Source organism: Anomaloglossus baeobatrachus, chromosome 6, assembly GCF_048569485.1.
Source record: "Anomaloglossus baeobatrachus isolate aAnoBae1 chromosome 6, aAnoBae1.hap1, whole genome shotgun sequence".
NCBI lineage: Eukaryota > Metazoa > Chordata > Amphibia > Anura > Aromobatidae > Anomaloglossus > Anomaloglossus baeobatrachus.
Window position 1 is genome coordinate 306512624 of NC_134358.1, and position 26984 is coordinate 306539607.

General features: G+C 45.9%; 1 protein-coding gene across 1 annotated transcript in view; it reads left to right on the forward strand.

The window, feature by feature from the left end:
• The window catches only part of PDCD6 (programmed cell death 6), a 32142-nt gene extending 15829 nt beyond the window's left edge, over positions 1-16313 (forward strand). The window contains exons 3-6 of the mRNA XM_075314915.1: positions 145-189; positions 4019-4177; positions 7019-7128; positions 15585-16313. Coding sequence (XP_075171030.1) covers positions 145-189; positions 4019-4177; positions 7019-7128; positions 15585-15683 — 413 coding nt within the window. The 3' untranslated portion in view covers positions 15684-16313. The remainder of the gene's footprint in view (positions 1-144; positions 190-4018; positions 4178-7018; positions 7129-15584) is intronic.
• The last annotated feature ends 10671 nt before the right edge of the window (positions 16314-26984 follow it).

Below are 26984 nucleotides of genomic sequence, written 5' to 3' on the forward strand. Positions count from 1 at the left end.
GTACTAACATGATTAGAGGGTGGACTAGTCGGGGGATATAACACCCAGGGGACTAGTCCCTTCACTACATTTATATCCTACATTTACCATATCTATCTATGACTAGGTACAATCTGAATACTAAACCTTTGCTTCTCATTTCAGGTACATGGACACCGTTTAACCCCGTCACTGTCAGATCGATTATCTGTAAGTTCACTCTCACAAATCCTTTTGCTATTCTCATGATACTTTTTCAGTGGTGGAGACTTGTCGACACTTGGAAGGAGCAGTCTTGTCAATATATAACTATATATTCTATAAGTATACTATATAGTAACTACAACACAATCCGGTTTTTCAAGCTCTTGCCGGTAAACTGTTGAATATTGAAGAGTGGGTAGGTGTGTCGTTACACATAGTACTCACATGGATATTATGTCTACCCTATTTGCATACCTTGAAAAATTCTACGTTGGCTGCCATTAATAGTAGCAAGATTTTTCACAATGTTGTGATATCTATTGATTCAATCCACTGTCAGCAGAAGCGTGGCGCACCATTGTACCGGTCAGTTATGGGTGATGTGAAGCCACTGGCCAGTAGCTCACGTACAGTAGTTATTTTCTTACCTTCCCTTGTATGCACTTCCCTGGCAGAAGCCATATAGATGATAATCGACATCTTATATCTCTTTATAGCTTTTCTTACTAGTTTTAGTTGAAAGTTATATGTAATTATTGGGGTTACAACCTTGCATTTCATTAAGCTGTTATATAGTAGCTATGCATCTGCTTTATCACAGTTAGACTAGTGGGTCATGTTATTACATCCAAGGAGCAGAACTCTTTTATGTCATGTTGCTACACTAAAGCTTCAAGATTTCCAAAAACTTTACAGTAAAGAGCATGGGACACATAAGGTAGGTTAATAAGTTCTCCAAAAAAGGATTAGTCACATCTTCTAGAACATTTTAATCCAGGTTAATGGCAGAAGGGGTGAAGAACGGTGTCGATTACAACAGGCAAGTAGGTAGCAACTACTTGCCTATTAGTGCTCAGGCATATTTTTTATTTTATTTTTTATTTGTTTTTTACATCCCGGATATACCCTTTTAGGCTGGTTTCAGACGTCCGTGTTTCAAGTACGTGTGACATCCGTTTTTAACATGGATGCCACACGTACTCATGTTGTTCTATACTGGAATTCACACGGCCTTGTTTCAGCACAGACCATGTGACACCCCCCCGCCCCTCTTGGCCCCGCATGCACACACGGAGACATGTCTGTTTTTTTTCCCCAGCAGCACGGGTATCACAAGGATCGCATACTGATTTGATCAGTGTGACACGTACTGGAGAAAACACTGGTCTTTTAAATAGATTTTCTATATTCACCTGTATCCAGTTCTGTTTTCTTCTTCTCTGCTGCCTCCTGCTCTTGACCACCACTGATTATACTCACTGAATATTCACTCCACTAAGGAGCTTGAAGCCAAAGCAGCACTGGGGACTTCGGTGCCGGGGACCGCATCGCTGGGGACAGGTGTGTGTGTGTGTGTGGACCTGAAAGCTGGAGCATCGTGGGGACAGCATCAGGGACTCGTCAGGGTTCCCAATGAACTCTGATGAACCCATGAAGTCACCGTCCTGATACCCGCTGTTGCCGGGGTGTCATCAGAGTTCATTGGGAACTCAATGACCTCCTAGAAGTCACTGCACACACACTGCTGAATACTTACCTGTCCCCGCAATGCTGTCCTTGGTGGTGCTGTACCCAGCGCTGTTCCCAGCGATGCTCCGGCTTCCAGGTCCTGAGTGCGGTGAGTAATCAATGAATATAATGAGCGGCGGTCAGAAGCAGGAGGCAGCAGAGCCGAAGAAAGCAGCACTGGATACAGGTAAATGTGGAATAGCTTTTTATTTCACAGACACTTGTTTACGCCGGTACCTGCGTGTGACACACACATGACCATAACCATGCGTGTGACTTGTACCTGATTAAACACGGACGTCTGAAACCGGCCTGAAGGATAGTAGTGATAGCCTAGTTACAAACAACATTGAAATCTGAAAGGTTAAAGGGGTATTTCGTGGGGGATGCAAAAAAAATTCTTCTACTGTCCCTGCCCTCAGAAACTCTAAAGAGGAGATGCACATTGCTGTTCCTGCCCTCACTGCTCCCCCACCCCTCTGGTACGTTACATCTCACATCAGGGAGCGTGGCCTACTCCAGGTCCCTGATAATAGTGGCTTCTGTTCTGTCTCAGAGCAGGGGCCATGATGGGATGTGACCATACCTCCTGTCAGACTACAGGGAAGCAGCTATAATCAGGGGGCTGACTTATACCACTGAGAAGAGGCTAAGGAATCTAGAAGACTTCTTAACTTCTCAGGTGCAGCCTTCCAGGAAAACTTTCTAAAATGATCAAGAGCTGCTTTTACCAGAATTGCTCGAGGTTCCATAAAGGAAGCGGTGGTGGTAATTGTGTTAAGCCATGTAAAGGTGTCCCAATTTTATATAGGCAAATTTCAATGTTGTCCATGGGCATCAAAATGGATGGAGGGGTAGGAGTAGTATAGGTATTACTGAGAGGCCTACATTCATGGCTCAACTATATATACTGCAAGCTGGATCTCGAGGATGACCTCCAAACGGAGCTCACCCTCTGTCAATGATTAGGGTATGAAGTAAAGCTAAAGTTGTGCAGGGAGCGGAGGGATGTACTCGGCTTACCCCTTGTTATAGAGCTCAGGAATGGTCTTTGGTTATAATGTGAGAGGTGTATGGATGTAGGAGAGGATGGGTGTACCCACAGTGGAGCAGGTATTTTCAGGGGAAACTAACTCAAGGAAGAATTAGGATTCTTGCATAATCTGTTCTATGAATATCTACAGTTGTGCCATGCACTACATATATAGCTCACATCAGAGGGAAGTATCTCTGTTTTATAAGCTTTTCTGGTCACCGCATCATCAAAAACGAACGTTGGCCCCATTACTGAAGAACAATGAACTGGAATTTTACCTTTGTACTTTTTAATATGTACTTTTACCTTCTCTATGTGAGGCTTATTCGTTTATGCTATTTGTTTTTACCGTTTATATCTTATGGACCTCAGCAAGGTTCACAATTTGGATTCAGAAGTGACATATGCTGTGTAACAGTAATTATAAAGTGCCTATGGAAGTGTGTGTGTGTGTGTGTGTGTGTGTGTGTGTGTGTCTCTCAAATCCTGCAGCAGCTACTACATTGACAAATGGGCAGCGTGCATGATGTATAACTTTAAGCTCTGTTTCTGCAGGCCTCTGAAATATATAAAATACCCTATTAGAAAGTTTCAGGCAGAGAAAGCAATGCAAAATGATATACCTGCTATATATCCTGCAATGCGACAGTGGTATATTCGAGACTTATGAGTCACATGAACCAGGACCAAGTTTATCCTTTTAGTGTCCAGAACTGGGGACTTGAATACCAAACAAGCATAGCAGAGGACCACTGATACATAGCGCATGCAGCTCTGCAGGGGTCGCCGTGAGCTTGGATTCACATTACATACATGTTTATGATGATCCTCATTAAGTAAAGATGATGAAGTTGTTGGGGGTGGGACAATTCCCCTTTAATCGTATAAGACATTAGGAACCATGAACTTTCTGTAAACCTCTTATGTGTTTTTGTTGGGTGCTAAACAGCCTGAATTCCAGGTTCTTCCATTTTATTTCCACTGATAGTGTGACAAAATCTCATGGAGGAAGACCACGGGGGAACAGTATTCCCCTTAAGGAGACTGTGCAAGCCAGTCTGGCTGCCAGTAAGGGGACTTCTAGCTGCCACGCCCCTCTGTTAAATTATTTCCCATGGAGGAAGAGTGATTCATGCTTCGGGTGTATCTAGTCAGGATTGTGTGGGCTACATGCGATCGTATCCTCCTAGCTGTGGCTATGAAGAAGTATTCAGTGCATACACTCTTATTTCCCAAAATCCGGTGGACCTAATGGCTAGTGTGTCAATGTCCTCTCATTTTGTGTTTCAGCCATGTTTGACCGTGATTACAAAGGAGGAGTGAACTTCGCTGAGTTTACTGGAGTGTGGAAGTATATCACTGATTGGCAGAATATATTTCGAACCTACGACAGAGATAATTCTGGGCTGATTGATAAGAATGAATTAAAGCAAGCCTTATCGGGTTTTGGTAAGTATTCTATACATGTACTATGTCACGGGATCATACACTTGGTGGCAACTATGTGTACAACCTGAAAAGCTACATTGAATTGAATCCCAGTAAGGCTGGTTTCACACTACGTCTTTTTAACATCCGTTGAAAACGTTTTTTTAACGGAAGTACGGATCCTGTGCAAATCCGTTTTGTGTTTAATGCATTTTCAATGGACTCACGTCCACTTCCGTTTGCATTCGTTTGCGTCCGTTAGATGCAGGATCCGTCATTTTGCGTTAATTTAACATGTTTCAAAAACGCAACATGTAGCGTTTTTTGGCTTTGTCAAATTAACGTATGTCACAGGATCCTTGACATTGCGCCGCGAGCTGCAATGCATGTCAATGAGTGCTGGATCCTGCCTACCAAAAGTCGTTCAGTTGCGTTATAACAGGATCCTGATTCTCTACTGAGCATGCCCGGTACAGGGACAGGGGTCGGTCGGTCGGTCGGTCGGTCGGTCGTCTCTCTCTCTCTCTCTCTCTCTCTCTCTCTCTCTCCTCTCTCTCCTCTCTCTCTCTCTCTCTCTCTCTCTCTCCTCTCTCTCTCTCTCTCTCTCTCTCTCTCTCTCTCTCTCTCTCTCTCTCTCTCTCTCTCTCTCTCTCTCTCTCATGTGCACGCTGCCCGGCTCTGCTATGTGCACGCTGCCCGGCTCTGCTATGTGCACGCTGCCCGGCTCTGCTATGTGCACGCTGCCCGGCTCTGCTATGTGCACGCTGCCCGGCTCTGCTATGTGCACGCTGCCCGGCTCTGCTATGTGCACGCTGCCCGGCTCTGCTATGTGCACGCTGCCCGGCTCTGCTATGTGCACGCTGCCCGGCTCTGCTATGTGCACGCTGCCCGGCTCTGCTATGTGCACGCTGCCCGGCTCTGCTATGTGCACGCTGCCCGGCTCTGCTATGTGCACGCTGCCCGGCTCTGCTATGTGCACGCAGCCCGGCTCCTAGCAGCTGTAGACACTCGTAACCAAGGTAAATATCGGGTATCCAAGGCCGATGTTTACCTTGGTTACCAGCGTATGCAGCTGTCAGAAGCCTCCTCCCAGTCTAGCTCCCCCTCAATCCCGATCACATGACTCCTTTGCCCGCCCCTAACATCCAGTGCAGGATCCTGCAAAATAACATATGCGTTTGCATACGTTATTTGCTGTAAAAGCAGGATCCGTACTTCCGCTAAAAAAACGTTTTCAGCGGATGTTAAAAAGACGTAGTGTGAAACTAGCCTAAGGCTGCTTTCACACTACGTTTTTTAACATGCGTCATGAACGTTTTGTTGCTGTAAAAGCGGATCCTGCTTTTACAGCAAAAAACGCATGCTAACGCATGTGTTATTTTGCAGGATCCTGTCACTGGATGTTTAGGGGCGGGCATTGGAGTCATGTGATCGGGAGTGAGGGGAACTAAACGTGCCAGACTGGGAGCCGGCTTCTTACAACTGCGGAGGTTCGTAACCAAGGTAAACATCGGGTAACTTGCTTGGATACCCGATGTTTACCTTGGTAATGAGCGTCTGTACACGTAACCAACGTAAACATCGGGTAACTAAGAGAAGTGGTTACCCGATATTTACCTTAGTTACGAGTGTCCGCAGCTCTCAGGTGGGAGAGAGAGACAGGAGAGGGAGGGGGAGAGACAGAGAGAGAGAGAGGGAGGAATGAGAGGGTGGAGGGAGAGGGACTGATCACCCGAGACTGGTTTCTGGGCATGCTCAGTAGAGCAAGCAGGATCCTGTCTATCAGCATGCCAGCGTTCACATGTGTTTGCATGCTGTTTAGTCAGGATCCAGCAATTTGCAGTATTTGGACGCAGCTCAAAAACGCTACAAGTAGCGTTTTTGAAAAATGTTAAAAAACTGCAACTCGCTGGATCCTCACTATAACGCACGCAAACGCATGTGAACGCATGTTAACGCGAGTCCATTACAAATGCATTGAAATGAAAACGCATTTGCACTGGATCCGCTTTTGCGTTAAAAAAACGTTCATGACGGATGTTAAAAAAACGTAGTGTGAAAGCCGCCTAAGTCATTGTGCCCAGGTGTTACTAGGAGGCAGTGATCCGACTTCATATCCCTGACCGTCTATAATACGGAGTTAAAAATTCTCAAGAAAACCTTTTTCCTATACTATCAATGTAATGCCTCTACAGGGGTAAGAGAGGAAAATGTCATTTTGTTCTTCTGATTTATTCCATATACCATTCTAGAATAAACATGGAGCATAAAATGTGTTACTTATGTGTATGTAGACCTGGTAACGCTCTGCAGTATGACTCCATGAACACACCTGCTGGGCCAGGCTGCGCACAGGGTCGGTTTAGTCTGTATATATGGAGACAGGTAAGCCTACACAATATAGCCACAGGCACCTAACAGTAGGCTTTACTATGTGAGATCAAAACAGAGTGCAAAAGAATTCAGATGCACTGAAATAGTAAAGAGTGTGACAATCACCGAGGAGCAGCGGTCTACATCAGGGACTCTGCATACAGAAGACGCCATCTCTGTTGCTAGGATCCTGGAAATCAGATGGAGAGAGCTAGGATTACATGCCTTCCACCCTGACTGAGAGGTCATCCCATGTATGTATGGAAGGCATGATAAACTCTTGTCCTTTAGGTCAGGCCCACACGTGGGGCACAATGTTGCCTACCTGCCAGTTTCCTCCGTATTCTAACAACTGTTAGGGCTGTAAGAGTCCCCAGGTTTTGGATCTATCCTCCTCCATGCTTTATACTGCGGTTTAGTGTTTGTTTACATTTTATTTCAAACCTGTTGAACAATTCACTTTTTCTCCTCTCTATATTTTATTTGAAGGTTATCGTTTGACGGATCAGTTTTATGATATCCTGATTAGAAAATTTGACAGACAGAGAAGAGGTCAAGTTGCATTTGATGATTTCATTCAATGCTGTATCGTTTTGCAGGTGAGTTACAGAACTTAAAATATTGCAGCTTATTAATGTTTTCTTTAACGTTCCTATGGGAGACCCAGACCATGGGTGTATAGCTACTGCCCTCCGGAGGACACACAAAGTACTACACTCAAAACGTGTAGCTCCTCCCTCCTAGCATATACACCCCCTGCTAGCCAGTCCTAGCCAGTTCATTGCTTTGTGTTTCAGGAGGTCACACACACATGCATTCTCTGATTTTTGATTTTTGATTTTTCCTTTTGGATCAAAGATTTGGAAGAAAAGCGGGTCCAGCTGGACTCCCGGCATGTCCCTTCTCACCCCACTGTGTCGGCGGTGCTGTTAAGGTTGATTTTTCCAAGGCTGGAGCCTTCTCATGCCGCGCTCCTTCACCATCCCTCGGGCTCTGGCTTGAAGTGGGAGCCAACACGGTTCTCACTGCTTTGCAGGAGACCGGTCTCCATCCGCAGCCCTTTTTCAGGATCCTGCTGGACGGAGCTATCACCCCCCCAGGGACCTGGCAACCTGCGTCTCACAAGCTAAGTATATGAGACGTTATTACCACAGAAAGTGGTCTTTCCAGGGGTCCTTTATACTTTATTTATTGGGGGAGTGTGTTTTTATGTTTGTGTTAACGTTTCCGGCCGGTTCTCCAGTTTTCACTGGAGAACCGCGCCGATGGTGCCTGCACGCCGGCCACATTTTTTTACTCTAGGCCCCGGCTTTGCCTGAGGCCTAGTTTCGGTTTCCACTGCCTCTGCATGTCAGTCAGGCAGAGTGACAGTGTGACTCCGCCCAGCGGCTGTGCAGCACAGGGAAGGGACACTCCTCACTGAGGAAGGATTCCCTCCCCTGGCTACCTCATTTGCCGCTCTCAGAGTATGCCCCGCCCCCTCTCCTCGCTCCGGTCGCCATTTTCTCAGCGTTCTCTGTGCCTGCATAGGCACAGAGATTCCACATTGTGACAAGTGGGGACCTGGGCTGAGGGACTGGAGGGCACAGAAATGTCTGTTTAAACTATCTGGCAGCCACAACCTCCGGTTTGTGCAGCTGCTTATTTTATCTGTTTATATATGCTGGGGGCCATTCTAGGACAGAGCCCCCACCTCTGCAGCATGTCTCACAGAGCGAGGCTGCAAGGCTGTTTTTATTATGCACTGCATGTAGTCTCGTACGGCTGTACCGAGCTCATAAACACAGTGGCCCCTCAGTCTGGAGGCTCATCATGGTCCCTCCAGCTGCTCCGGCTTCGGTGGCTGACCCCTGGTTTGGCTACAATCCCTATTTCCAGGGGTCGGCTGTCTCTGAATCTACTGAGCATGCAGCCCCCTTCTCAGGGCGTTTTCTGCTACAGCTCGCTCAGCAAAGCTCACAGAGGACTCTCCTTCTGGTCTCAGACCCCGTCCTCCTGACAGGGAGACGCAGGGTCCCCTGTCCTCCCCGTCCCGCAGCTCTGATTACGAGCTGACTCACTGGACGAGGAGGATGTCTCTACCAGGGGCTCGGACGCTACTTTATGTACCATTGATCTGTCCGTAGGTGACGCAGATGCTAATGATTGGATTGTGTCCATTATACTTGTACTGGACCTCCATCCGCCTGTATCAGGGGAGTATTCCCCGCTGGCAGAAAGGCATCAGTATACCTTTAACAGGACAAGGAGTGTGTTCCTTAACCACTCCAGTTTTCAGCCCACTGTGTCCAAGCCCACAGCCTGTCCTGTCAGACCCCAAAGCGGGGTTCTGCTGCCTGTTTCCCCCTCCCATCAGAGGTGGTCAAGGAGTGAGCTCATTCGCCAAGGGTGGTCCCTCCGGTGTCTAGACTTTCAGCCCGGATAATTGTATCAGTGGCTGACGGCACCTCTATAAGGATCCAACGGTACATTAATTCTGTACTGGACCATCAATCCGCCGGAGTTACCTTGCCTAGGAGAACACAATGTGTGTTCCTTAACCACTCCAGTTTTCAGGCCACTGTGACCAAGCCCAGGGTCCGCTCTGACAGTCGCTTCCCATGAAGCGTGATTCTGAGGACTGTTTTTTTCCCTGTCCACCAATGGTGGTCAAGAAGTGGGCTCATTCACCTCAAGGGGCTCAGCCCGGACCGTTATGTCAGTGGCTGATGGCTCCTCACTTAAGGTTTTGCGGTCCGCCAGGTTGTCCTTCTGGTCAAATCTGTATGGGGGCGGTAGGAGCTTCGTTCTCCTCAGCTTTACAGCAGTGCGGGTTTTTTGTAGCCTTCTCTGCTTCTCTAGAGGAGATGCATTCCCTCTCAGGGACTCTATGCCCGAAATGGTTGCCTGAACTTCCAGACTTCAGTCTTTTCATCCTATGCCATGTCTGCCATGCTGGACACCGCACGGCGGTGGCCTTGGCTACTTTCCTCGCTATCCGCAGGCTCCTGTGGCTTCGGAAATGGAGGTCAGATGCTTCTATAGAAGTTCCTTGCTGGGCTCCCTTTTGTTGGGACCAGGCTCTTCGGAACCAACTGGATGAAATTAAGGAAGCTCTTGGCGGGGAGAGTTCTTCCTTGCCACAAACCAAAAACCAGGGAACCTGTCCAGGGCAGGAATCAGTTGAGGTTTCGGTTGTTTTCGTTCCTCCATCTGATCGTTCCCTAAGCCCTCGGCCTCGTCCACTAGCTCGGCCAAGGTTCATAGACCCAAATGGCGCTCGAAGCTGCGTCTTCAGAAGACCGCAGGAGATGCTGCCACTGAGTCAGCCTCCTCCGAGCTATCTAGCCACGCCAACAACGTCCTTGGTCGGTGGCAGGCTCTCCCACTTGGCGACGTATAGTTTTAACACGTCTCCGTTCAGTGGGGGCGGGATTATATCTCCCATGGCTACAGGATGGAATTCTATCCACCCGTCAAACAGATTTTTTTTCTGTCAAACTCCCCCCCGGCTCCAAGGCCGCCGCCTTCTCACAGGCCGTGGTTTTTCTTGCAGGCCAATGGAGTAATTGTACCGGTTCCCGACTGGGAACGGTTCTGAGTTTTCTGCTTAAATCTATTCCTAGTCCCCGAAGAGGGCGGTGCCTTCCGACCTGGATCTTTAGCTTTTCAAGCATGGTCAGGTGTGGCGTTTTCACATGGAGTCTCGGTCTTGTTCCGTGTGTTTTTCACCGGATCAATCAAGAACCCAAGGAGATTCCCTAGCAGCCATCGGCATCAGAGATGCCTATCTGCAGGTGTCAATCGCAGTTTCACACCAGCGTTGGCTACGTTTTGCAATCAGAGTGGTCCAATTCGTGGCTCTTCCCTTGGGGTTAGCCACGGCCCCTCGAGTATTCTCATTGGGGCAGCTGTGATTAGGGTCCTGCACCTCTAGGATTGGCAGTGATCTTTTGCCCTGAACGGTCTTCTTGTCGGGGCTTCATCCAGTGCAGACTCTTAGCAGAGTGCTTCGCTCACTCTCGCCACTCTAACCAATTCGGGTGGCTTTTCATTCTGTCCAAGTCCACTCTGACTTCGAACCAGAGGTTCCCAGGGACGCAATTCGAGACTCTGTCGGCACTTGTGAAGCTGCTCTTAGTCGAACAGTAGTCCCTCCGCTGGCGGTCGACGTCGTTCTATCAGGCACCGAATACAGATGCTGGTCAGATGGTGGCGTCAATGGAAGCGATTCCTTGCCCAGTTCTCCTGCGTCCTCTGAGACTGGATGTTTTCCGCTGTACAAGCGAACTTCCTCCTTCCACGGGGTGGTGGCTTCGCCACTGACCAGGGGCTCGTTTCAGTGGTGGCTTCGGCCACTCTGTCTCAGGGACGCTCCTTCCTGGCCCCGTCCCGGGTGATCCTCACCAGGATGCTAGTCTATCCGCCTTGGGAGCAGTATATCTCCACCGTGGAGCGCAGGGCGCTTGGACTCTGTCCAAATCAGCCCTCTGGATCAATGTGCTGGAAATCAGAGCTGTATTTTCTAGCTCTCTAAGCCTTTCACCATCTGTTGGCGGCTAGGCACATTCGAGTCCAGTCGGACAACGTGACAGCGTTTTCCTACATCAACTTCCAGGGCGGGACACTCAGCCGCCTGGCAATGTTGGCGGCTCAACGCATTCTTCAGTGGACGAGGGACTCCTAGTCCACCGTATCCGCAGCCCACATCCTAGATGTGAAAACTGCGAGGCAGACTATTTCAGCTGTCCAACCGTGGTCCACGATCCTCAGGTTTTGCGGCAGACGCACTGGTTCATGTTTGATCCCAGTTTCGTCTTTTTTACGTGTTTCACCCTCTAGCTCTTGTCCAGAGTCCTGCGCAAGATCAGTAAAGAGGGCCGTCGGGTCATTCTCATACTCCAGACTGACCCAGGCAGGCTTGGTACCCTGACCTGCTCCATCTGTCCGTTGGGTTGCCATGGCATCTTCCGGACCGTCCAGACCTTCTCTCAAAAGGTCCGTTTTTTCCGCCAGAATTCTGGACTCTCAGATTGACGGCGTGGCTCTTGAGTCCTGGATCTTGACGACTTCTGGTATCCTTCCTGAAGTCATCTCCACTATGACTCGAGCTCCAAAGTGTCCTTTGGCCTTTTTGGCCTTGCCGACCCTCCTGTCCCTCCACAGTCCGGTCTACAGCTAGGACTATCCCTCATTAAGGGACAGGTCTCGGCTCTGTCAGTGTGTGCCAGCGGCGTATCGTCCGGCTGGCTCCGGTGCGCTCCTTCAAGGGCGCATCTCACATCATTCCGCCTTACCGGCGGCCTATGGAGCCCTGGGACCTTAATCCGGTCCTCACGGTTCCCGGAAACCCCCCTTTTGCGCCTCTTAGGGAGGTTTCTTGTTTCTTCTTAGTAGTCTTTCTAGTGGCCATAATTTCCCGCCAGAGAGTTTTGGCTGCACTCTCTTCGGAGTCACCCCCTTTTTTGGTCTTTTTCAATGGTGGACAATGTGGTCTCCGTCCGACTCCGGACTTTTTCCCTAAGGTGGTTACTCCACCTTATCCGGGGCAATTTTCCTGCCTTCCTTTTGTCCGGCTCCTGTTCATCGCTTTGAAGAAGCGTTGCATATCCTGGATCTGGTGCGGGCGCTCCGGATCTATGTGCTCGCTCCGCCGTTATTAGGCGGTGCACCTCTCTCTGGTGCTGACCACTAGTCAGCGTAGCGGTCTCTCGGCATCTAAGCCGACCCTGGTTCTTTGGCTTAGGTCGGCCATTTCCGATGCCTACAAGTGTACTCAAGTGCCTTCCCCGCCGGGGATCAGGGCACACTTGATCAGAGCTGTCGGTGCCTTTTGGGCTTTCAGGCACCAGGCTACGGCTCAGTAGGTCTGTCAGACTGCCGCTCGGATTAGTCTGCATACTTTTTCGAAGCACTACCCAAGGCATGCTCATGCTTTGGCAGACGCGGGCTTGGGCAGACGCATCTTTCAGGCGTCTGTCGCCCATTTGTGAAGTTAGGTTTCGCCTGCTTCTCAGTTTGTCTGTTTATTCCCACCCATGGACTGCTTTAGAACGTCCCATGGTCTGGGTCTCCCATAGGAACGTTGAAGAAAAAGAGAATTTTGTTACTTACCGTAAATTCTTTTTCTTGTAGTTCCGTCATGGGAGACCCAGCACCCTCCCTATTGCCTGTTGGCAGGTTTCTTGTTCCGTGTGTCTTCACCGGCTGTTGTTGTTGTTGTAGACAGAGGTTCCGGTTCTTCCGGGTTTTACTCTGTCTCCTCTTGTGGGTGGATGTCCTCCTTCAGCTTTTGCACTAAACTGGCTAGGACTGGCTAGCAGGGGGTGTATATGCTAGGAGGGAGGAGCTACATGTTTTGAGTGTAGTACTTTGTGTGTCCTCCGGAGGCAGTAGCTATACACCCATGGTCTGGGTCTCCCATGACAGAACTACAAGAAAAAGAATTTACGGTAAGTAACAAAATTCTCTTTTTTTCTTGATTGCATCTGTAGCAGAGGGTTAGCTTGGAAAATAACATAAAAGAAGGCTACATATTTCACCCACAGCATTTCTGGCCACCCATGCATGTATCATTTAGGGCTCTATTATACTACAATGCAGGGAAAGCCATTGAAGGGGGTTTCTTAGCCCTATAATTATGTCTGTTGTTTTTACCACTGCAGTGTTTCTTTACTTATTGTGTACTGATCCCTATAATAATGGCCATTGTGAATGTCCTATCATCTTTACCTCCCCATTGTTTCTTACTCTGTACTGATCCCATTTTGTCTTATGCTCACAGCTGCATTCACTGTTCTGCTGCTACAGAGCTGGACCTTCCTGGCAATTTTGCTTATTTAATGTCTGCACATCAACGGCTGTAGTTTTCTTCTTTCATTGATAAAACTGGTGAATGATTTCAGTTTGTTTCCCACACTAAACAGTGCAACCAAAGAACTGCACATTTTTATAATGGCCATGCAGATTTGTGGGTTAGGGTACTTTCACACTTGCGTTTTTTTCCTTCCGTCACAATCCGCCCTTTTGGAAAACAGCGGAATCCGTTAACGGATTCCGCTGTTTCCCATACACTTGTATGGATGACGGATTGTGCCAAAAGTACCTGAGCTGCTTCTGCTGGCCAATGCTGCGTTGCTTCCGCCGGGCGGAAGGAACACAGCATGTAACGTTTTTTTGAGCGGCGGCATCCCCTATTTTTAACTGCACATGCTCATCTTCTTTTTTTTTATTTTATTTTATCACAGAAACTTTATTTTGTTTCTCGGTGGCCGAACGTTCAGCTGAGCGCCCCGGCCGCCGGCATGTGAGCGCGCTTAGCTGAGCGCCCGGCAGCCGGCTATTGAGAGCGCTCAGCTGAGCGCCCGGCAGCCGGCTATTGAGAGCGCTCAGCTGAGCGCCCGGCAGCCGGCTATTGAGAGCGCTCAGCTGAGCGCCCGGCAGCCGGCTATTGAGAGCGCTCAGCTGAGCGCCCGACAGCCGGCTATTGAGAGCGCTCAGCTGAGCGCCCGACAGCCGGCTATTAAGAGCGCTCAGCTGAGCGCCCGGCAGCCGGCTATTGAGAGCGCTCAGCTGAGCGCCCGGCAGCCGGCTATTGAGAGCGCTCAGCTGAGCGCCCGGCAGCCGGCTATTGAGAGCGTTCAGCTGAGCGCCCCGGCCGCCGGCATGTGAGCGCGCTTAGCTGAGCGCCCGGCAGCCGGCTATTGAGAGCGCTCAGCTGAGCGCCCGGCAGCCGGCTATTGAGAGCGCTCAGCTGAGCGCCCGGCAGCCGGCTATTGAGAGCGCTCAGCTGAGCGCCCGGCAGCCGGCTATTGAGAGCGCTCAGCTGAGCGCCCGGCAGCCGGCTATTGAGAGCGCTCAGCTGAGCGCCCGGCAGCCGGCTATTGAGAGCGCTCAGCTGAGCGCCCGGCAGCCGGCTATTGAGAGCGCTCAGCTGAGCGCCCGACAGCCGGCTATTGAGAGCGCTCAGCTGAGCGCCCGGCAGCCGGCTATTGAGAGCGCTCAGCTGAGCGCCCGGCAGCCGGCTATTGAGAGCGCTCAGCTGAGCGCCCGGCAGCCGGCTATTGAGAGCGCTCAGCTGAGCGCCCGGCAGCTGGCTATTGAGAGCGCTCAGCTGAGCGCCCGGCAGCCGGCTATTGAGAGTGCTCAGCTGATCGTTCACAATAGTCTGCTGCCGGTAAAACTGTAAAGAAGAAAAAATTTAAAAAAAGCTTTCCGTTGTTTTGTACGATCCGTTGTGCCATTATATTAAACACATCCGTTGCATCCGTCACACAACGCAATGCAACGGATACCGTTCAACGCAAGTGTGAAACTAGCCTTAAACAATATGTAAAATCAATCAAGTGGAAACACATTGGCTCCATGTAGCCCAAATTTATGGCCATGTTGCAACCAATGCTTCTGGCCTTACTCTTTTATAATAGGTGAAGCCTAGAATGAAAATAATCAGCAAAATACCCTGCCGTTATTAAAATAGTACGTGTAAATAACATAGGGTACTTAGCTGACACTATTTTGATTAACAAGCCATCATACTTTGACATGGTGTACTTAATCAGGATGGTACGATCTCTACTGTTTAATCTCTCTAGGTACCAGCAGGCCTCAATTGACTGGATGCAAGCTTGACTGTTTTGGAGTTGCCCATGGAAAATCTATATAGACTAAATGCACAGCCCAAAAAGAGGGGGATGAGTGGATCCACACCTCTATATGTACAAGAAACTAAAGCAAAACTGAAAAAAAAAAAAAGTGCCGGCACACCTGTGTTGGTATAATTACAATGTGTAAGTGCGTATATGCACTGTGGCTATCACTAGACAAAAACATAAGATATAAAAAAAAATGAGAACATTCCCTGCAGTAAATAAATAGTAATAGTTTACATTTAAATACATTACATACTTATATCAGGTTATAATTTGGGATTCATGGCAAAAATGAAGACCCTTCCAAAGTAACAAGGAGAATTGATAGAGGTGGTTAGTAAAAGCTTCACATGTACTTGACATTGGGATGTCTGACATGGTTGTAATGCATTTCTTAGCATTTTAAATTTTTGTTTTCTTTCCAGAAATTTACCGATGTTTTCCGACGCCAAGACACAGACCAAGACGGCTGGATAAATGTATCATATGAACAATATCTTCACATGGTCTTTGGTGTGATTTGATGCCAAAAGGAACACTGGCCCTGATCAGAGACTGAATTGCCAAATGTCTAGTTTCTTAATTTCCTGGAATGTGGCACGAGTACGGTGCTGTGGGTTCACCCTCCTATACATTTTTTCTAACATCTTCTACAGATTCTGAGTTGTATATACAGAGAGCTTATTTTTACCGTTTGTTAGTAATAATATTGATCTAGCCATATTTTTATTTGCATTGAACCAATAGATAACACAATGTCTTAAAATTATGTCCATATGTATTGTTTATATTCTTTTGCATGTAGCTTTTGTCATTATTTTAATTACACTGTGCCATGAAATTCTTAAATTCTGCCAAACGCCTATGTGCATGAATCTGTAGTCAGCATTGCACCCTTGAAATGCATGATTACTGCCTGCAATCTATAGATGTCTTGGGGCTACCGCTCCCTAAAAGTATGGCTCAAAATAAAGTTTCCACACAGTGTGCAGCATTTAGCACAACAAAATGTCTTGATATAATGGAAAGAAAGCCACTTCATAGTAAAGTTATACATAGAAAAGGTGACTGAGTGTACATACTTAAAGGGAACCAGGCTGAGTGCAAAATGCTGCTATTCCTAATAGAGGGTACATACCCAGCAGAACCTACTGTCTGGTTCCCTTTTCAAGGGAACCAATCACCAGGATTTTCATATATGACCTAAAGCCAGTGTTATACTGGCACTTTCAGGCTGATTCTATACATACCTGTAGTGGTCAGCTCGGATATATAGGTTTTGAAACCTAAGAAAGTAAAGTGTTTAAAATCATCAGCTTCTTGAGTGACAGCAGCTGAGGATCACATAATATCTGGGGGGTATTCATAGTTATCCCCTCCCCCTGTTAGAATTAGCATGAGTATTATACAAACGATTCACTATTTAACTTGCAGGACCTGTGTGAGGTCATACCCATGTGACCAGAAGGAGCTGGGCCTCAGCCAAAAAAAAACATTTTTCTGTTGGCTGACGCCCCACCCCTTCTAGTCACATGGGTATGACCTCACACAGGTCCTGCAAGTGAAATAGTGAATCGTTTGTATAATACTTAGAATTAGCATAACAGGAGGAGGGGATAACTATGAATACCCCCCAGATATTATCTGATCCTCTGCTGCTGTCACTCAAGAAGCTGCCGATTTTATAAACTTTACTTAGTTAGGTTTCAAAATCTAAACATCCGAGCTGACCACTACAGGTATGTATAGAATCAGCCTGATAGTGCCAGTATAGCACTGGCTTTACCTTATATACGAAAATCCTGGTGATTGGTTCCCTTGAAAAGGGCACCAGACACTAAGTTCTGCTGGGTATGTACCCTGTATTAGGAATAGCAGCATTTTGCACTCAGCCTGTTTTCCAAAACGGGTTGTACAGCACACGCACAGTGGATGGATTTATAGAAATCTCCTGCCCACTGTGCTTCTTTTCTCTGCAGTGTAAAGTCGCATTGGGCCTGTGGAGACTCTTGTCACCTGTCACTAGTGCTTCGAGCAGAATGACTCTCCTGTCAGATTCTCTATTAAGCATGGGATTTTTATCACAATTCATAACTGAGCCTAAATTAAGAGCTGTGTACTACTACATAGAGCAGTGCATTGTGGGAGCGCTTCTAACACACCGTTATATGCCTGTCAGTGGAGTTGTTACCATGGCAATCTGTATACCAATAGAGAAAAGACATGACTGCAAACCAGTTGGGTAACGTGTGCAGAATTACAAAGGCCTGTTGCATTTTTTTTTTCTTTTAATACACATAGGAGCTCCTGCATTGTGCATCAGCAATGTAATGTAGCATATACTAGAGAATGGTTCATGTGACAGCTGCCATTTTTTAATCTATTTTTTTTTGGGGGGGGGTTGTCTTCCATGATGTGCATGACTGCTTTGCAAAAGAACTATCAGATATTGTGATAGTTGCACTAAAGCACAGTCTTTATACTGTGTAATATTGACATATGTGTATAACAGCCATGAAGTCATGCATAAGCTAGTGTGCCATGAGATGATGTGATTCTTAATTACACAAGTAATACATGTGCCTCTGTACTACTTAAAGAGGGATTCTGCGGTCTACTTACTTCCTAGCTGCTTGGGAGGCAGGTGCCACTCCTTGAGTGATAGTATTGATGAGCTGCTTCATTCTGCTACTACACAGTATTGGTCAGTCAGTGATTGTCTACAACACTATCACTATATTTACTTTATCAGTAACTTTGAACAAGCATACAGCTTATGAAAGTGAGAGCCCTGATTAGCAGAACTGCAGTACTTGGGTGTGGTGCTGGGAGATGTGATTCTATAGGACTGATTAAAGCCCCGGCACGATCGAAGGGGGATGGAGATGAGCATCTAACTGCTGCTAAGAAATTAATAGGCTGGAGATAGCTGACTAGGATGTTAGGAGTTAACGCCACCTGGAATGTGACTACTGCACATTCGCTGCCAGGGTCTGGGCAGGTACTTGTGGTCGAGCTGTATGGAAACCAGCAGTATACCATGAAAGATAAAAGCACTCATTGCAGGACAATGACAGCAGAACTAAAAAGCAAGTCAATTGCAAACTTGCTTATTTTCATGCTGTCTCTAAAGCAATTTTACATAATGAGTAAACCTATTTGAGCAAAACAGTTCAGATGCCTCACCATACCCAAATGGTTTTTAGTCTTTTTTTTTTTTTTTTTTTATTAGGCTGCTGGATATAAATGGCAGTTTCTCTTCAAATTGGGCATCTTCCTAACTTCCACAGATAGTATGGTGATTTTCTGACCAAGGACTAGGTTTTTACACTAAATAGTAGCTGATGTTAGCCACACTATCTTATTAAGACTGAAGAATAGCGAGCAGATCTGTAACGTGTGGGTATTTCCATGTATTAACAAAAGCATGAGATTTGCACTAAATTAAAGCCATAAATGAATATTTCTGTATTTGAAGCATCTGCAATTAGTCCATGTGGGCATTGTCACCCAGGATTCCAGTACCTGTACTGTGTCCTGGCATTGTCTCTATAGCTCTCCAGATTTGGGCTTTTGGCCTGTTGACTTACTTATAAAAAAAAAAAAAAATCAGACAGGCAATAACTGACCAATCTGATATTTAATCCTCCGAAGGGGTTTTTTTTCTGTAATTTTATTTCAAGATGTTCTTACAGCCATATATTTCCATCTGTTATTTTGTTGTGAATGAAAAGAATAATGGCTAGCAAAGAAACATAAATGATGGTTTACATACATTGTTCGTAACCATATATGCTGCATAGGGGAATATGCCACCACTGTTTGATCTACAGGGGTCTCAGTGGTTGGACCACTGTCATGTCAGACGTTGGTCTATCCTAGCTGTATGCCTCGACTATCATTAATGAGACAAACTCCTACTGGGAAGACATTGGATATACCAAATAATGGCTGAATTGTGGATATTTTCCATTTCTGTGTGTAGACATGGACATCATAAAATAATTACGTTTGCTTAACCTCTGCAGCCTTCTTTATCCGCTATGTTTACAGTATAAGCACTCCTTTCTATATACACATATGTATTTAAGCAATATATTGACTGAAATAAGTGGTCACCTGTCTGAATGCAAATCTCTAGCAGCCGGGGAGCTTCATTTAGGCTAAGTTCACACACTGCATTTTTGGTGCATTTTTGAGATCCCAAAGATGCACCTAAATGCACGCATATCCTTCTCCCAGCAAAGTCTATGAGATTTCTATTTTGGTGTCCACCATGTCAATCTATTTTGGCTGCATTTTTGAAGAGACAGCATGTCCATTCTTTTTGCATTTTTGCCAGCGGTTTTGACTTTATACCGCATTTTGCCCAATGCGTTTTTTTAACACATGCTGTTTTTGATGCAGATGCATTTTTTTGGGGCCAAAAACACTGCATCTTTGTGGTTAAGAAAAGATGCAGTGTGTGAACATAGCCTTACAATGCTCACCCCATAAATCAAGAAAAGCACAAATGGCACAATTGGTAATTTTTTCGGTATTGTTGGCACATTTTGTTTGTACATTTACCCCATAAAATGTAATAATTTAAGCCATTTTCTTTACATAAAGTAGTTATTTTTATGTCATTTTTACTACACTTGTATCAATAACTTTGTGGCTGTGGCATTGTGTGTGTCAAAATACATTAAGCCAAAACTAATATAGCAACTAGCACTGAAACTGGTAATGCAAAAGTCTGCTCCCTAGTAATGCTAGAAGACATGGCGAGCAGAGCTGGTAGCGTGTGAATACATGTGAACGTTGTCTGTGCCGTTTGATCCACCATTGGATGAAATACAGCGCTGCCCATACTAACTCCTTGTACAACTGCATGTCTGATTCTGTAACATCGTTCTACAGAAAACTGTCATTCATAAACTGAACGGCCCATGTTATGCAAGTAATGAACCATTTTAATAAAGAAACTGGAATTCTGCCTATGGTCATTGAATGTTTAAGTGCCATGTAATGCTTGTGCTGTGAGGCTGCATTTATATTCTTGTTTCTGAAGATTAATGAAAGACATTTCATGTAGAGAAAAACACAACTTCATTGAGAAAACTCCATTACACCGTATTTTTAAAAATGTGCTTCTACATAATTCACATGGAGCCTGAAATGGCTGCTTATAGATTGGAGATAAGCGTTGTAGCAATGTTCATAGCTTAACCAAATAATGCCAAAAGCTTGTTACTTGGGCCTAGGCAATAGATCACGTGGGGTTAAAGGGAATCTGTCCGTAGGATCAACGCTCCTAAGTAGTGAGGAGAAAGCACCACCATCCTCAGGTGTTTAGTACTTGGAACAAGCAGTTGGCTCTCTGACAGACTCGACTACGAAGCATAACACTGGTCAACACAAAAAAAAGCATCAGCAAAGGTAATATGTCTGTTTTTTGGAGTTTGATGTCCTGATTCCAAAAATATGCTTAGTTTTGCTCTAATCACATAAAGCTTCTGAGGGAGAACTATTTTTGTCTGCATTTTCAATGTATGCTGGGCCCCTCGTGAGTTGTTCAAATGGTTTTCGTGACTGGTTGAATATGAGGAAAGTGGCTATGCCATTTGCTTTTCCCATGATTTGGAGAGAACCCAAAAATCATAGTGATGACTGCTACTTTTGTTTTGTCAAACTGAAGGGCTTTTCTACAAAGCACAAACATGAGATTAATTACCCTGAACTTGAATCTCCAATTAGGCCAGTTCCTGTACCACTGTTGTCTGGATTGGATGAAAATAAAGTAGAATATGGAGCTGAAGCTACTGGTAAAGAGAAGGAGACCTCAAGTCAAGATGAGTATGTACCTGGTGGAGCAGCCAGAACGCTTTACTTAAAATGAATTAATTGATCTCATCAGAGACCTTTCATTGTCAAAGATAAAGCTGAACTTCTTGCATCTAGGTTGAAACAGAAGAATCTTCTTCATGATGATGTCAAAGTGTGTTATTACCGAAACAGAAGTAACACTAACACAATTTTTCAGTTTCTGGACCAGTGGTGTACTGTAACAATGTGAATGGCCTCTTTTGAAGAACTGAATCAAGAGTATTTTCTCTCAGATTGGCGATTGTTTGACTCATCCCAGAGAAGATTGAAAGCAGTGTTGCTTCACAATGGAAATATGAAACCATCAATCCCTATTGCTCACTCATGTCATCTAAAAGAAAGTTATGAAAATGTCAGTTGTGGATGCTATACAATATAAGCATCATCAATGGAATATCTGTGGAGATTTGAAAGTGATTGGTCTGCTAATCGGAATGCAAGCTGTAGGTTGGGAGAGAAAAGGCGCAATAGGGTCTTACCCAGTTTAAGGGTGAGAAAGAAAGGAGAATGATACACTCACCTGATCGGATTGTGCCATTCACAACCCCTTTGTAGACGTGAGTGAGTGCCTGGGTGGTTTAGCAGCGGCCCCGTTTGATAATATGGTATATCACAAAAAATAGGGAGGAAAACTGGTTTCAAGCCGCGCTAAAAAACCACGAGTGTAGATATGTTGAAAATTGATATTCTTTTATTGAACAATTCCAACGCGTTTCAGAGACATGTCCATCTCCTCCTTCAGGGAAAAAAGAAATCATCAAGAAACCCGTTTTCCTCCCTGTTTTTTGTAATGGGAATGCAAGGAAGTTTCACAAAATATTTGTTGCTTCTTGTGTTTATGGGACAGTGCAAATACAGTAGAGCATTATGTTTGTTGTGATTGGGGACAGAGAAACATCTATGCTCCAGGTAGAGACTATGTTCAGCAGAATCCTTTAGTTGCTCCAACAAAAATCTTTCTTGCTCCACTAGATATAAAGTTGGAATTGATTAAAAACTTTGTGAAAGCCATGGCAAAGACAAATTCACAAGGCCTTCAGTACATTTCACAGATATTCTCCAGCATTTCACCAGCAAAACTGAAGGAAGGGGTATTTGTTGGTCCTGAGATCAGAGAGCTTATGAGAGATGATGTGTTTGAAGGAACTCTAAATGATAAGGAATTGAGATCTTGGAAAAGCTTCAAGTGGATCTGTGAAAACTTTTTAGGAAAAACTAAATCTCCAAAATATGTTGAAGGTGTTGAGGAGCTGCTAAATGCATGCCAGTGCCTTGGATGTCACATGTCTCTGAAAATGCACTTTTTGCATTCACATTTAGATTTCTTCCCTCAAAATCTTGGGGATGTAAGCGATGAACAAGACGAGAGGCTGCACCAGGACATTAAAGTAATGGAACAATGACTCAACGATGGCAGATTACTTTTGAATGTTATATAGGGACAACCCTGAAAAATTGTATCAACGACAGTCTAATGTCAAGTACTTTTAATTTCTGCTCATATTTTGGTGTCTATTTTGCATGGGAAATAATTTTGCTTCAATAAAAACTTTTGTAAGGTGAAGCATTTTTTTCTGATATGTAGATTACTGTTTTCTTAATGGCACCAGTATAATTCCTATACCTTACAATAATGATGCTGCTCTATAGGAACTATACCTGCTATAGAAAAATAAAGCATTTTCCTGGAAGATCTTCCAGAAAAATGCCTGAGTTTCCAATTGACTTCCATTATGCTCGGTATTAAGAATCAAACCCATCTGAGCGTCTGACTGCTCATTTTGAGTACCGAGCATGGTAGTACCCACTCATCACTACTCCTAAACAGTCTTAAAGTGAACCTGTCATCAGAAATTTAGCTATAAAGCTAAAAGTTCCCCCCTCTGCAGCTCCTGGGCTGCATTCTAGGAAGCTTCCTATAGTTTTTGTGGCCCCTTTTATTCCAAAATAAATACTTTACAAACTTGTACCTTTTCGTATGCAAATTTCTTAAATCTTCCATGGGGGCGGGCTGCCTGATGTACGTTGCTGTCCTCCTGCCGATTTACGCCGCCCCCGAACGCTGAATTTCAAACCTCAGGACGCCGCCCCTGGGTGCCCGTGGTCCCGCGCATGCGCTGTGCTACAGTAGCGGTGCCGTGCACTGCGTGCACGTGTGACCGCTGGTGACGCTTTTGCGCGGGCACCGACTGCTCCGTCCGCTCCTGCCATCTATTTCCTGCTGCTGAGCAGGATGGGAACGAGGTGACGTCCGGTCATCTGGCCAGCGAGCGCTTGCGCAGAACGCTGGAGGAAGAGAGGAAAGTGCGGTCACGAGGTTATGGGCGGCACTTGCTGATGACACAGCGCCGCCCATAACCTCGTGCCCGCGCAAAGTGTCACTAGCGGTCACACGTGCACACAGTGCACGGCACCGCTACAGTAGCACAGCGCATGCGCGGGACCACGGGCGCCCAGGAGCGGCGTCCTGAGGTTTGAAATTCAGCGTTCGGGGGCAGCGTAAATCGGCAGGAGGACAGCAACGTACATCAGGCAGCCCGCCCCCATGGAAGATTTAAGAAATTTGCATACGAAAAGGTACAAGTTTGTAAAGTATTTATTTTGGAATAAAAGGGGCCACAAAAACTATAGGAAGCTTCCTAGAATGCAGCCCAGGAGCTGCAGAGGGGGGAACTTTTAGCTTTATAGCTAAATTTCTGATGACAGGTTCCCTTTAAGGGGCCGTTTAGGTCATTGCAAACTGAATAAAAGGTTACCTTGATGTCTTATTCCAGAGAAATCCACAACACATGTCTTTATGGGATTTAGAATGCTACAAGAGCCTGTATTTCTGACCAACGTGAAGGTGGTGTTTAAGGTCCAAAATTTTGAATCGGACCCCTCCAAACTCTAGTTACACCACTGGTGTTATCCATGCATAAGTGACCACTGCAGACAATGAACCGGTCATTTTGAAATTAATCCTTCTCAAAGCACCTATTTCCAGTAGTAAACGTAATCGCATAAGCCCCCTCCAACACTGAAATACAGAGCAGCCGCCTCCCCACATACTGTAAACTACCCCACTGATCTCTTTATGGTTACTCTCCAAAGCACAGGTGCAAAACCTGTAATCTAGGAGTAGTGACAAGCAGCAGAGACGCAGGGATTGGTGAGTACTTCTGGTGGAATGTGTAGACATCTATGGATGCCTCATACATAGAAGAGTTTCTTGACTAGTTTGGTTGGCACTAGAGGGGTATGTGAATAACTTTACGCATATGGGCATACTGTAAATCCGCACAGGGATTACCGCATGTGGAAAGGAGCTCAGGAGTCGAGCTCCGTCCACATGTGGATGTTGCCGCCATGTATCTAACAGCAGGAGCAGAGATCTGGATGTGGCTAATAACCAAATCAACGACACTGTAATCTTTTTTTTTTTTTTTTTTACAGCAGCATTTAAATAACATCACTGGCATGTGCTGCCTCCCATCAGCACCCTGTGATGCGACAGCCGGGAGACTGATTACTATGACAGCCAGGGGCCTGTTCAAGGATCCAGTCACTGCCATCACAGATTCAAGACCCCCTAAGGAGACTAAATTAACATAAAAAAAAGGATAAACTTTGCTTACTGATTAAAATTAAATAAAAACTAATAATAATTCGGTAGTGCTGCATTCATTGAAGACTAATCTACCAAATATAAAATTGAAAAATTAGTAAAACCCAAGAAGTAGGGAAAACAAATCCAGAATTGCAGTTTTTTGGGCACTAGACCAAAAAAAAACAAAAAACATTTTGATTACTTTTTATTTTATGTACTACACAATGATGTCAGTGAAAATGTCATTTCACCCAGCAAGAAACAAGCCCTCATAGAGCTCAACTGACAAGAAAGTAAAAGCATTACAGGTCTCCGAAAATGAAGACAAAGCAAAATTGGGCCATGTTGGAGTCCAATGCGCGTGATTCACTAAGATGAGGATGCCTCTTAATTAATCCGGCGCACATTAAAAGTGGGCTACGCCACATATCTTACTCAAGGCAGATTTGTGATCTAAGGTGGGCCATAACTTGTCATGAATTAGACAAATGGGCGCCGCCACGTCCCGTATATTTATGCAGAGCTTGCCAAAATTGGCATGAAAATCGTTAAAGTTGTCACGTTTGTGTACCATGGCGGTGCTCTAAAACTATGACCTTTCAAACTTTAAAAACCAGATTTCTTGGGTAAAAACAAATGAATTGAGGCCTGTGTGAATGTAACAATACAATGCTGATTAGTGGAAGTAAGAGATCTGTAAATAGAATTTGCACCTAGATGTTTAAATTCAGGTATAGACTTTCGATATGCTATAAAAGTCACAGAAGGGAATACAAATATCATCTTCATTACAGCCGATGGGATTGGTTCAGTATGACAACGTAGCCAGGGCCAGCCTTAGGCTGGAATCACACTTACGAGTGTAAAATCGGACCGAGTCTCATGCTAGAAAGTAGCATGAGCTCTGTCCGAGTTTTGATCAGTGTACAATGCAACAGTAATGCGATTCTGTGATTTTTCTCATGATTGTAGTCCATGTGCAATCCGTGTGTGATCCGTATGGGTTCCGTTTTTATTCTCAGCAGCTATGTCATCTGCCATTCAGCTCTGCTACATAGCCGCTGACAGCAGACACAGAGCCGCGCGATCAGAATGAAGTCGGATGAACTTCACCCGACTTCATTGTCATCCCGCGGCTCTGTCTGTGTGTCATGGCCTGATTTTCGGTCACCGGTGAAGGTCTCACCAGTGACTGCAAATCCCCTGAGTGACTTAAGTAATCTGCGCTAACAGCGGTGTCGTCACTGAGGTTACCCGCGGCCACAGCTGAAGTCCTCCACCTGAGATCTGTGGCCACGGGTAACCTGAGTAACGTCATCGCTGATAGCGGTCTGTGACCACTCTGTCAGCTTCTGATGTAGCAGAGCTGAAAGCGTCGTGGGACCTCTGAGGATTACGTCGGACCTGGAGGGGTATTTGGGGGTTTAATAAAGTGGTGAAAGAGGGTGTTTTTTTGTCATTTATTTCTAATAAAGGATTTTTTGGTGTATGTCTTTATTTTCTTTATCTTACAGGTTAATCATGGAAAGTATCTCGGGAGACGCCTGCCATGATTGACCTAGGACTTAATGGCAGCAGCCCATAGCTGTCTCTAACTCCTTATTACCTCGATTGTCACCGCACCAGGGCAAATCGGGATGATCCGGGTACAGTCGCGGGACTGTCGCATCTAATGGATGCAGCAATTCCTGGCGGCTGCTGGCTGATATTGTTTGGGTGGGGGGCTCCCCATAGCGTTGGGCTCCCCATCCTGACAATACCAGCCTCCTGACGTATGGTTTTACCCTGGCTGGTATGAAAATTGGTGGGAACCGCACACCGTTTTTTTTTAAATTATTTAATTTACTGCACGATATACAGTAGACCCGCCCACCGACAGCTGTGATTGGTTGCAGTGAGACAGCTGTCACTCAATGTGGGGGCGTGTCTGACTGCAACCAATCATAGGCGCCGATGGGCGGGGAAAGCAGTAAATACTAGATGGAATAATGAGTGGCCGGCTTTTTCAAAAGCGGAAAAGCCGCCAGAGCTTTGTGACAGCCGTGCAGCGCTGCGCCGGTGAGTATGAAAGAGAGGGGGTGGAAGGGAGAGACCGACAGAGAGAGAGACAGACTGACAGACATAGAGATTCAGAAACCAGCCAGATATCCCTCCGGGAAGGACCCAGCCAAGGGGTGGCTCTTTTTAGGAGACCACCATAACCACCATATTAAGAGGCCCTTTTAGTCAATATCCAGCTTTTTGACAAGTTTAAAGATATGACAAGGGAAATACCAAGGCCAGGTATCCATCCACAGACAGCTGTTTCGGGGTATTGCCCCTCATCAGTGTGGAGTAGGATTCTGGCTGGTTTCTGTGTTGAGACTCC